The sequence below is a fragment of the Notothenia coriiceps genome, unplaced genomic scaffold (assembly GCF_000735185.1).
Source record: "Notothenia coriiceps isolate Sejong01 unplaced genomic scaffold, NC01 NC01_scaffold00037246, whole genome shotgun sequence".
Lineage (NCBI taxonomy): Eukaryota > Metazoa > Chordata > Actinopteri > Perciformes > Nototheniidae > Notothenia > Notothenia coriiceps.
The window spans coordinates 10,245,739-10,259,474 of NW_011369947.1; the positions used below are offsets into that span (position 1 = coordinate 10,245,739).

At 40.1% G+C, this 13,736-nt stretch overlaps 1 protein-coding gene across 1 annotated transcript; it reads left to right on the forward strand.

Annotated features, from left to right (window-relative positions):
* The first annotated feature begins 1,020 nt into the window (after nt 1-1,020).
* Nucleotides 1,021-3,685, forward strand: drd5a (dopamine receptor D5a). The gene has a single exon (XM_010794773.1). The coding sequence runs from the start codon at nt 1,021-1,023 to the stop codon at nt 2,401-2,403; it is 1,383 nt and encodes a 460-aa protein (XP_010793075.1). The 3' UTR covers nt 2,404-3,685.
* Nucleotides 3,686-13,736: the final 10,051 nt, after the last annotated feature.

The window sequence follows — 13,736 nt, forward strand, 5'->3', positions numbered from 1 at the left end:
CACAGACGGAGCCGGAGCGAGTCCGCAGAGAGTGTGAATGTGACTCACCTGTGCAGGGTGACTCTGAAAAGTGGTTGAGATATTTGCCCCATTCTGTGGTCGTCAATTCGCAAATAACCGTAACCCTAAAAAAACAACATAATGCATACTATTTTAAAAGACCCATTGGATTTTTTCCTTAAATCATACATATTAAAACTACAATATAGCTTTTAATGCCATGGTATAAAACCTGTTTCTAAAATACTGAGGGGATTCTGAAGACATTTGCCTTTTCAGCACCATGGACAGCTCTTTGCTCAGTTCCCTTTGCAATTACAGTTCCTTCTCCTCATGGTTTAAATAATTATGCTGATTGGGTGAGTCTAAAACCTTTATTAAGTTAATACAATTAAATCTCTCTTTGGTTCTTTATTAATAGTTTTGTCAATTGTGTGGACACACAGTTTGATCCTGCACACAAAACCATGTCTCCATATTGTTTCTCCTGTCACTGCAGTGTTATGTGATGGCCCATGGAGAGGATAGACGATCCATAACTGAAATATATCTCTAAACTGAATTTAAATTTGGCTCCTTCAAAAATGTTTAGGGCTTCTCCTCGCACCCTTTCCTAGCGCAGTGCTGTGCGTAACACCACCCACTAAGGAGGCGCGATTCTGCAACCAATACGCTCAGCCCTGGTCAGGTTAGTGCGCGTTAGGGACTCCCTGCGCACCCACACCGCGTGCAGGATACCTCGGACTGAGAGATTCGCAGGGGCAGCCAGGTCAGACGACCGGACCCAGGCACGAATTTCAACATGCGCTCCTCTCTGCTTACTGCGTCCCAGCTCCAAAGCGCACATGGCATGTTAAACGGCTCAGTTTTAAGGCGATCAATTTTATCTTTCTCTGTGTTTTGCACTCCACATCAGGCTGGCAACCGAGCGTGTCAATGGGAACAATACTATGAATGGCTGTTAACTGCGCCTGTCCTCGCGCGCGGAGCAATGGACTGCAGTTTTACCTGAAGAGACACATGGAGAACCCAGCAAAGTATCTCTCAGCGGTGCAGGTGATGGAATCAGCGCCGGCACCCCTCGGAGAGACTATGTGGAACACCACCGAAACGGAGGCAACAAAGGACGGTAGGACGGATTTGGTGGCGCGCACCGTGACGGGCTGTCTGCTGTCCCTGCTCATCCTGTTGACCCTCCTGGGGAACATAATGGTGTGCTCCGCGGTGCTGCGCTTTCGGCCACTGCGGACCAAAGTCACCAACATTTTCATCGTCTCCCTGGCTCTATCGGATTTATTCGTGGCCATCCTGGTGATGCCCTGGAAAGCTGTGGCAGAGGTGGCGGGGTACTGGCCGTTTGGCACTTTCTGTAACGTCTGGGTAGCGTTTGACATTATGTGCTCCACCGCCTCAATCCTCAACCTCTGCATCATCAGCATGGATAGATACTGGGCCATCTCGAGCCCCTTCCACTACGAGAGGAAGATGACCCAGAGAGTTGCCTTTGTTATGATAAGCATAACTTGGACGTTGTCTGTGCTCATCTCATTCATACCGGTCCAGTTGAACTGGCATAAAGCCAACGATGACGAAACAGCGGGGACGCACAACTCCTCCACGAGCCGGCTGTTGGAGGAGAACTGCGACTCCAGCCTGAGCAGAGAGTATGCCATCTCCTCCTCTTTGATAAGTTTCTATATTCCCGTTGCGATTATGATTGTGACTTACACCCGAATATACCGGATCGCACAAATACAAATTAGAAGAATAGCCTCCCTAGAGAGAGCAGCAGAGCACGCGCAAAGTTGCAGGACAAACAGAATAGAGTGCCAACGCCATAACACCTTGAAAACGTCAATTAAACGCGAGACAAAAGTTTTCAAAACTCTGTCGGTGATTATGGGAGTGTTTGTGTTTTGCTGGTTACCTTTCTTCATCCTAAACTGCATGGTCCCGTTCTGCGACAGGCCGGCCACAGATCGGGACGCGGGCCTGCCGTGTGTAAGCGAAACCACTTTCGACGTGTTCGTGTGGTTCGGCTGGACCAACTCCTCCCTGAACCCCATCATCTACGCCTTCAACGCAGAGTTCAGGAAGGCTTTTGCGAGCCTCCTGGGCTGTCGCAACTTCTGCTCCAGTACGCCAGTGGAAACTGTGAACATCAGTAACGAGCTGGTCTCCTATAATCAAGACACCCTCACCCACAAGGAGATCGTGAACGCATACGTGAACATGATGCCCAACGTGGTTGAATGTATCGAACACGAAGAGACTTTTGACAGGATTTCTCAGTTTTCTCACAACAATGAAATCCCCACCGACTCTGTTTGTGACTTGGAAGACTGCGAGGCAGATATCAGCCTTGACAGGATGTCACCGTTCACACCCAATGGAATACACTGACTCCAACGTTGTTCTCCCAGTGCATTTGGATGTATTACTTATAATAATCTCATCGTTCTTCACCTCTTTGGTCCCAGAAGCTGCTCTCCATATGGACCCCACATGGTCAGGATCTACCGCGCTCTGAGCAGCTGCTGAGGGACAAAGTGACTCATGCTCATGGACACTTCAGCAGGATGCATGCCTCTCTAGCCACCAGTCCCCCCTGCCGCCGCTTTATGTCAATAATGAGATGTGATGTTGTTGTCCTGTTCTGAAATAAGTGATGTAGGTGTTTATTTACATGACAAGTGAAGTCTGTGTTTCATCTGTTAAAAAGTTAAATGTAAGCTGTTGTTTACCGGAAAGGCTTCTGTGTCTCATCCACTTGCAGAGGGAAAAATGTTTGTAAAAACTCACATGAGGATTATAATGATTATAATGGAAACCTTTTTGCTGCTTAAAAACCTCCGTGTATCCAGTGCCCGCCTTTCCACTGAGTATGAAAACTGAGGGAAGCCTTACTGACAGTGCAACCAAGATATCTCTACTCAAATGCAGTCATTTTCAGCGCCTTATCTTATTTAAGGAAGAGTTTTGAGACGAGAAAGGAATGTGTCTAAAGTTACATGATGCCAAAATGCAGTATCAAAGTGTTTACCCACGCACTACACCCACCCTGATGGCTCCTCCTCCAGCACACCCTCTCTGCCTCCTTTATGCAGTTTGATCACAGATGGCCGGAGGAAAACACGATTTAAAGGCACCAGAACTAATGCTATAAACTTGCAAGAGTTACACTGAAATCCAAATCAAATAATTCTGACCAGAACCAGCAGTTATTAAAGCGGTCAACATCGTTAACTCTTTTCTGTGACCTTCATTTCTCCTTGAGGCCAAAACTACTGAATGGTTCTGCTTTATCAACCAGTCAGCTCTAACTGACCTTACAAAAGAAAAGAAAGGATCAAGGCTGTCCTGAACGACCAAAGATTTCAAGGAGGGAATCAATAACTCCGACACAATAAGGCTACGGCGTTTGTCAGCTGCAGGAATAATTGCTATAGAAAGCCTGTACAGACACGCACGCACGCACTCACGCACGCACGCACGCGCACGCGCGTGCACACACACACACGCACACGCACAAGGGCCACTGGGCCAACACAACTGGATGTCATACATCACCTCTCCAACACCTCTATCTTTGTACTGTACAGGTGATCTGATCTGAATGTATACTGTACTTTAAACAGTGAAGTGTGTCATCATTTGTCTAATAAAATGCTGTCATGCTGAGAGGAACAGAGTGCTCTGGTATTTTCCTGAAGGTCACATTACAGTTTATGGCGTTTCACGAGTGGACAAACTTTGCTGGGTTGCAGTTTTTTTTTTTTAACTTGAGTTCAACCTTCATTTCAAGTGTACTCAGCAGCTCTTATGCATATTCAACTCTGACCCCTATTTTTTTTTCAAAGTCATTTTTTAGCTCTTTGGACAGTTTCACAGCAGAGAAAAGAGTAGTACTTTATGCAGGCAAACAGAGAGTGAGTCAGAGGTCCCAAGAAGACTAAAACGGCATTATGTTAGTGTGTATGTTAGAGTCTGCAGCTCCTCCAGGACTTTTCCTTCGACCGTCATGTCCTCCAGATTGAAACACCTGAAATATTTCTTCCGACAGGGCTAGAGAGAATCAAATGAAAATAATAGGCAGTTGTGTATATATAAAGTAATAAAAAGTAATAAGAACATACCTTGAAGGACAGATCTGCCTTTCATGGTGGTGTCTTCTTCTTGGCAAGTGTTCACACATTTAACACACTGCTTTGTTTTCTTTGAACCGATATCAATACTTTCATACAGAAACTCTACCAAAGCGGGAGTAAATGCGTCAGTTGAATTGCCAACAGCATCTGTCAATTCAATCTTTCTGCAAGCAGAGAAAAAACACCCGCTGTTTAAAAATCCCGTCAGTGTGTCCATCTTATAAAGGTCTAGGCACACAAGACTTAACAGACACATTCAGCCTCTTGTATGTAAACAATTACAATAATAACTCAATAAATGCATTTATCTCACCCTTTGAGATTCTTACCTGCCTTTTGTCAGAAATTGACCTTTAATCTGGATGCTTGGAACTTACTTTTCAGTGGGGTTTATTTGAAGTACTAGGCACACTGATGGACGGATTTACAATTCACGTCTTCTCCGAGGGCTGGAATATGCATATTGCATCTGTAGAGAATAAAGAAATATAAAGTCTGAGCCAATTATCTCGTCCCTGTCCCACCAAGGAAGTCATTTGCTGCTGCAGTGTGTTCATGTACAGCATGCCAAGTGAAATAAATAAACATAAAAAATAACAACTTAATTTGAATTTCTAAAACTTTATGTGACCTTTCTCTGAACCCAAGTTTTCATTTTGACTCATGCATTGGGGGCATAGGAACAAACAGAGGCAGAAAAAATAGAGAGCGCTTTATCTTTAAGGGGGATTTTTGATGCCCTTTGTGACTCCAGAGGGAACTTTATGAACTCGGATACATTACTTCATTTGGAAACAACAAATCTGAAAATAAAAATATTATTGGGGTTGTGAGTTAACCAAATCTCTGCATTCTTTTTTAAACCAATAAATTAACTGTGTTGTAATTAAATCTCTCCCTCCTTGTTACTTTGTGATATTGTATTCTGTGAGGAAATGTCAATTACATCAATGCATTTAAATGCAATGTAAAATACTTAAGAGAACATAGCAACTTCTCCTTTTGCAATACAGTGGAGAGAAGTACTGTTTAATGTAGCATAACATTGAGATACTTAAGTAAATTACCCTAAATGTAGCCTTTATGTGTATATTGTATGATTAGTATCGTTGAAGCATTATTATTATATATATACATTGAATTGTAATCTTTTAATTGACTGCAGAATAATTAAATTAAAGCAGTTTTTTAAATATTGTATAGAATAATTTTAAACAAACAGACATTTTTCAATGGGATCACTCCAGCCCCTTCCCCTTTGTACCCTCGGTCTACAATTACTTCTAACTTGCCTTTACTTTGATCGAAACCACACATCTGTTAACTTTCGTGGATGCATCTTACATGGTTGTAAAGCTATCGCGGGGAGATCATCTTTTTCTTTTCTTTTTTTCACTTACATTTTTATTGACATTTTTATAAACATACAAAACCACATATAGTTCTGTATACAATTGAATCAGAGACCCATTGAAGAAGAAAAAAGAAAATACAAATAATAATAAAAACAAGCAAACAGTGACATGGAAGCTTTCTATCCTATTTCAATGCAACATCATGGTCTGGTTCCAACTCTCAATTTGTGGTGTCGTTCATTTTCCTTTTACATTCAACCCATTTTTCCCATTTGGACTCAAATTTCCCTTCCTGGACCCTCAATATGTGTGTGAATCTCTCCATATCAAATATTTCCTGTACTACTCCCAGCCATTGCTCCTTTGTAGGTGGATCTGCTTTGTACCATGCTCTGGTAATTGTTTTCTTGCTGGCAGCCAGCAGCACCTTAATCAGGTATCTGTCCCCACCCTGTGTGTTTTCCTGCACCAGATTCCCAAAGTATAACATCAGGCTGGAGATCATCTTTTTGCACACAGAAATCTAACAACTGGCAAAGTACTCAAAAACCTCCTCTGTGGAAGCTCCTTCTGCAGTAAGTGTCTTCAGGAGCATAATTTACAATGATGACACACCACACGCATACTCATGACATACTCAGGAGCTAAAGAAAACACCGGCATAATGACATTGCTGTTCTCCTCACAGGTTCTCCTCTGACACATTTTCCACAAATCAAGACAATCTTTTATATTTGCCTCATAAGAGGATCATCACACAGCTGTCATGGGATTTAGATGAAATGACAACGAGATAAACGCCAAATTGCCTGAATCCCTGCTGCAGTGCTCCAGTGATTATACACCTTCCACCTCCATCCTCTTTGTGATCAGTGTTTTCCCAAGAGGACAAAGATGAGAGATGGCGTGATGATCTGTGGATCAGGAAGTTGAGTCATTCAGATCTGAAAGACAGGTGATATCTTAGCAACGAGTAGTCAAACTGATTAAATTCAAGACGACTGGTGAAATTTTGATCAAACCTGAAACATTGATGCACTTTGACACTGCATTTTTAAAATGGACGGTTTAATTAAGGCCTGCTGTTCACATTTCTAAACCCATAACCTCCGCTGCTAATATTATTTAACTGGAGCCTGATTGATAATACTAAATATTATTTTATCTAAAACACATAACGCATTAAGTAATTTTGTCCAAGCAGTACGAAAATAGCAGTACGAAATAAGGAAGCATGCAGCATTGCCAGGGGTTGATGTGTTTACTTGTGTTCTCTGTGTTTACTTGTGTTCTCTGTGTTTACTTGTGTTCTCTGTGTTACGTCCTTGCAATGCGGAACAGATATGAAAGGTGGTTTGACCTCGATATGCAGCCGTGACAGGAGGGCTGGAGAGGAAGTGGAGGCAGGCTTAGGGCCGTTACACCATCCGTCAGGACACATTCATCAAAATCACTCCACCGGTCTCCTGCACACACGTACATGTCCACGCACAACACACAAAACAAATAGATGCACAACTGCTACAAGGTATTTGGTCTGAATCTCCTTTCTCTGTCAAACTTCACACACACACACACACACACACACACACACACACACACACACACACACACACACACACACACACACACACACACACACAAAGACCTTTGGGTTTTATTTTACCATCTCCTTTCAGTTCTCATTATGCTTTCCATACCTTCTTCAATCATCTAAGGACAGCAGAGAGGCAGTTTAACTCCCTGTCGCTTCGCCTCTCAAATGGCATTGTTAAGGCGGACACCACTTTAAGCGTATTGTAGCTGCATGAGTAACAAGTAAATGAAGCCTTTAATTACTGTGGACAAGCTTGACCTGTTTACCAGATAGTCCAGGATCGACCTGGGAATAACCTCGCCAAAATTAGAGTCTCGCCCCCTCCTCACACACCCTGCGCTCCCATGTTCCACAGTGACTTTTTCAACTGCGACTTCATTTTAATGAAGGCATGTTTTATTCTCATGATAAAAGAAACTGTCTGGCTCTGTCTTTTGACTTGCATCCTTAAAAAGAGACTTCATTTAGATCACTAAGCCATTGTTGCAAATCTGTATGTGAGAACAGTTTGGCTTTTGAAGATCAGACGTTTTGCTTTGAAACTCCTTCTTTCACCTCTCGGTGCCATCCTATGCTTCGTGTCTCTGTAGTGTTGATTTATTTTAGGTGAGCTTGTATAAAGATACCTTTTTCCTAAAGCTACTGGTATACTTCGTATGTCAAGCCTATGGCAAGCGAAAACTCTCATGATCTATTTAATAAGTCCCATTTTCTACAAGGAAAAACTCAAACTAGAGTGAAAATGCAATGAATATTTTTTGGCTGACTGGATCTGTCAATTTTAAATGTAAACTGAAATGCAATATGAAATGTATCAACTTCAAAACATTAGGTAAGCATTTTCCTTCAAGCGAAGAATGCAAAAATCCCAAGAGGTTTTCTCAAATTTGTAAAACTTATTAATTGTAACATTTATATTTATATTTTTCACATTTAAAGTCATAGTAAAATCATACTAAAATCAGAAAAAGGTTTGTTGTTTAGTGTATTGCAGGCTTTGCAAACATATTGATAGAGGGATTTGCAAAGTCTCTCATGAGAATATGTTCACATTGGCGGTCACACCTCCTCCACTTTACCGCTGAGCTCTCCAGGGATATGTGCTCAGCCCCCTGCTGTGCATGCTGTACACACAACTGAAGCCCTAGACATGTTTTTCTTTTAATACTTTTTGTTTCTCGACAAGCTTAAATATTAACGACTAAATATGCACCATACAAAGTCAAAGTTTGGAGAAAAAATACATCTCTGGGTATTATTTAAGCAGATACAATTTGCACCCGGGTGTCTATAGTCAACAATGGTATTTGCACCCGGGTGTCGATAGTGAACAATCATATTTACACCCATGGATTGAAGTTCCCTGGAATAATACCAGGGAACTTCAATCATTGGGATTGTCCAGGTGAAAAGTATGTTCTGCTTGTGTGAAGATGCTTCTGTAGACATCACAAGAAACTGATGAGATAACACTGCGAACTGACAGATTATGTTCTCATAATCAATAATGACAATTTTATAATAATAAATATGAGGTATAGAAAAGTTGTGGGATAGTCATTATTAAACTATGAGATGCTCATCAGGAAATAATGTGACTCTAGGTTTTTAGCAACTAGAGATATTGAAGTCACAATTGCAAGAAAGTTTAGCTGAAAAGTTTTTTTTTCTTTTGATGAAAGCAATGGACTTCAGAATGACATTCTATTCTATTCAATCAGATAAAAAAAGTGATCAAATTGGCAATGGTGAACAAAGCCAATGCTGAAATGGTGTGCCCAGGCCTTTATAGCTTGTCACTGAATTGTTTCAACAGAGGCACCGCAGGGGCAAATTACCTGGACTGACTCAATATGAGAGGGAAGGGAATGAGGCAAGAGTTGTGTAGCTAAATTGGAAAGAAGAAAACATTTACTGTAAAAGGTACAAAATGCCCCCTTGCTGACCAATCAAAACACTCCAGAAAGGAAAGAGAGTATCTGTAGGAACAAAGAGAGGGTAATCTACTTCAACACTTGCTGTGCTTGTAAATCAATCATCTGGTGACTCAGCATCCCTCTGCATTTCCCTCACCATCATCAGTCAGTCAGTGTGATGGATTGCTGCTCTGCAGGAGCTAACAGTTAAAATGGCAAGGTCATGTGTGTCAATTTGACATTCAGGAGCTGAACAGCAAGATGTTGGGCATTAGGCCAAGCCGATTAGTAAATATGAGGTTCATTTCAGTGACTGTCATTTCATTGGTATTAAGTTATACATCTAATAAATGTGTTTCTCACATTTGGAAGTTGAGAATGGCCATACTAGCTATTCTTTTTTTTAAAAATCATAACAAAATTACTATCTTGCCTCAAGAAAATAAAGCTTTTTTTCTCTTCTGGATAACTTATGTTGATTCACGAGAAAAGCAAAGGCCAATTGTTTCAGGTAATGAGAAAATATATCACTACCAAACAACGTATGTTTTCTTGAAATCACGAGATGAAAATCTTGAACATTTGTGTCAGGTTCTTTGATCAGACCTGATTGGGGAGGATTTAGTAAGTCAAAGCATGAATGTGTAATTTAATGAATTCACTAAATGTTTCATCTGCAACCGGTCTAGTTTTCGTCCTAAATGATGAGGATTAATCTGAATGAGAAACACTGAAATTAAAATATATTGCATTGATCATTAATTTACTCCTTAATTAATTAAAACAATTTCAGCTTTAATCTGTCGCTATAGTTGTCAAGATGCACATCTACAGGTTACATGGTTGCATAGCATTGATGATCTCTGAAAATACATTTGAAATAAAAGAAAACAATCTTTTGTTTTTTGTAACAACCTTGTAAATTGATTGCAAGAATGGCAGTTCTCTGCTTCCATACATTAACATGACTATGCTAGTCATTGATAAATCACATTTCTAATAGAACATATATCATTTACCTTAGCAACAAAACATAAACCTACACCTTTAATCTGCTATTTAGTCCTCTTGGCATATTATCTTCTTCAGTTGTAGCCTGATTGAGTGACAGCAGATACAAAAAAATGGGTTATTAAGACTTGGCTGTATCGTGAAAAGGAGTCAGGTCAGCCGCCATTATGTCAAAGGAAACGACTCGGCGCTGTCAGGAAGGTCATCCTATTCGGGGTGGACAGCACACGGATATGACGGTGCGTTCCTGAAATGAGACCATGGGGCAGCAATTACTGCCAGCGAGCACAATAATTCAGTATACCATAAAAGCTATTATTGGGAGCAGACCTGAACAAGTCATTGTCTCCCTGCTCTGATTTCACCCTGCGATGATGGACAGAGCTGATTTATGAGCAGGAGACTGGGACTTTGTTACAGCTGCTTTCAGAGGAGCAGGCTGAGATATGCCCTGCAGAATGCACAAAGGCTATTGACTTTGTAAACAGTATGGCAGTTTCCATAATGATTATACGGCCCGAGTTAATAATTTAGCCTCTCCAATATTAATATTAGTTCACAAAGAGATTGGATTTTTTTTATTAAGCTTCTACCTCACGCACTCACTTTCTTTGAAACTCATATTGTTGCAGACTATTGCATTTAAAAATGTTACCTTTCTTTTATTAGCATTCAGGGAATCGGTGCGTGAAGGAGGAGCCCCGCAGAGAGGAGACGGACATAGACGTGATCAAAGTTGATCATCTGTTGTTCCACAATCTGTTTCCACAAAAACAACAACAGATTAGTTTCAGGAATGTAATTATATAATTGTATTATAAATGTGTGGACCATACGAAGAGAGTCTTTGGGAGGCTGTATAGGCTCATTGATGTTTTATAATGTTTACCATGGTCACCATCTTGTGTTCTGGTTTTATGTTTCAGTATTTGTTTTTTGTAAGAAGGGGCGGGTCGAATAAGATTTTCTTCTCCCTGCTCCTTTCCACCATGCGCTAAAAAACCTAACAACAACAACAACAACAACCAGTAAGTGTACATGTTTTGTAAAGTGTACATGTTTTGTTTTAAAATAGCTGCCATGTGTGGAATAAACAAACAAATAAATACATCTTAGCTTAGTGTTATAGAATGCTAACTAGCGATGTGCTAACCGACTCTTTTCACAGACTCGGTTATCTCCGGTTGAGACATGTATCGACTATTCACCAACGACATAATGCAGTTTTTTGAGCTGTGTCATTGCTCATTACAGCATGTGTTTGAATAGATGTAAGAAACTTAATGTGCTCTGCAATGAATGAATTATTCTAATTAAGATAAACATTTGTCCCCCTCTGCAGATCTGTGAGCAGATACTTTGAATTACAAAAGAGTGAGAGTCCAGTCCCATGGGTGCCTCCAATAAGACGTCCCCTGCTTCTGTCAAAGTTATCCGGCTGATGCCAATATTTTCCTTCCAACAGAACACTCCGTCCTCCTGCTTATTATGCTGCTAAGTGCCTGCAAAAAGCATCCGTCTTTTCTCTGAGAAAAAAAGAAGGGACCAGTGATGGTACTTGAAGGACAATGCTGCACTTTAGTGCGATGAAAACCCTTGCAATTTTTTATTTTTGTGATTCCTGTTACATGTTAATGACAATATATTATGTACTGACATGAATGCCTTCACCTTGCGTTAAAATTCCCTGTCACAACATACTTCATATCACTATTGGGACTCTTTATTATGAATTTATGGCTTATTATACCAGCAACTGGGACAGATAGAGAACCATGCTGACCTTCATTAATCTTTCATACTGTATGAGTTTTATTTGGGTTCAAGTAGAAAATATCATGTGATTTGAATATGATCTGCAAAAAGTGTAGGTATCATAAGTTTTAGATTTAACCTGCACCTTATCGTTCATAGTTTAGTTTTTGCTTTAAATGCAATGCCTTAATGTCATTTAAAAAAGATTCCGGTGTTTTCTTTTTAGAGAATTGTGAATAAAGACTGTATTAAATGTATAACTACTCATTACAACACATCCAGTCAATGTCCTGAAATTGAAATGATTACAATCAAATTTAGAAATGAGTGGTTAGCCACAATACCCATATTTCACAATAAAGAGAGCATTTGTAAATCACGGTCCTGTGTAATGGATTGTTAAGCTCTTTTGTGCCACTAACAAAAGCCTTGTGCATCAGAGCGAGGATGTCTTTGAAAGCTTCAGAAACACTGTCCCCTGATTTAATGTGTGACTCAACAGATGAGGTGAACAGATGCTGCCTTACATGCTGTCTTTATATTCTGCATCTGGGTGGGTGTCTCACGCTCAAAACTGCAGTCTGTGTGCTGGACCTCAGCTGTAAAGAACAATCTCACAAACTCAAAACAACATGAATTTGTGTCTGCTCATCTTCCAGAGATGTATAGAGAGGTAACAGTAACAGCTATTGTGTCAAACACCCCTTGTTATCGTGATCTCCAAACTCCATATAGACACTGATTGTTTAAATCTGCGTTCTAATGAAAAGGCTGATGAGTCTGCATCGTATAATGTCTGCATGCATGCAATTATAATCTGGGATATTTTCCTGTCAGTTACTAATTGCCATTCAGTCCCACAGGAACACTGATGATGATGTCACTGGTGTATTATATACCAAAACAACTGAACGCTGTGTTTTTAGATTAGTTGGCAATCACGTTTTGTCCTGTCTCCATTGGTCCCCATAGTGATTGGATAATTGATATTAGGTCTTGATCCACTAAAAAACAACTAAGCATTTCCTGATGGAATTAAATGAAATTCTAGAGCAGCTGAATTTCATCAGTGTTGAAATGCTTGGTACCAAATGTAATAAGATCCTGCAGCCTGGATAACAATCAGGTTCACTAATGTCTTTAATAATGTGGAACATGTAATTCAATATGGAAAGTGTTACAAATGAGTGATCTTTGGAAATAACGCTACCATTCCTTTCCCTTTATTAATCTGAAGACAGACACTGGTCACTGGAGGACTAATGAGCAATTACTCCTCCATATGGACCTACTTCAATGTCAGAGAAATGGCAAGGCTGTTTTGAAAGTCCTAGCAACATTTTCAAAGATATGGAAGATAAAAAAGTATAGCGTTTTTTTAATGTGTAAATTCTTTTGGTCATGCAGCCAGGGAACAAATCCGATGGAGAGTAGATGCTGTGTAACTGAATCTGTGGTGATACAGCAATCCCTTTAACATTTAATCAATAGGGCTGACTCTTACACTGGTGGCAATTACATTTGTCAAAATGTAATTTCCACAAGTGAAATTGCCCATTTCATCATCATTGCCAAATCTTGAAAACTAATTGTGACAAGTTATTTATTTTAGATATCAGCAATAGCATTTGGGTATGTGCGACATATCAACAAACCATGTTTGCGTCATATGATTAACCTGTTAAGCACTGGGCCAAGGCTATTGGTCAACTTTGAAATAGACTTTGTAAAGAACATTCAACAAATGCTAATGTTTTGTCATAAAACACTTTATTTCCCATTTGCAACACTAGCTCCACATTACAATATTTAGTTTTAGTATATACTGTACTGCGTGTCATTGAAGTTATCTACAATAACATTTGACTAATAGAAAATACATGTCAGAAACATCCTTACTAGTTACAATGCCAAGCCCATTTATCAATAATCAGTTTTGACCAGTCATAAGTAT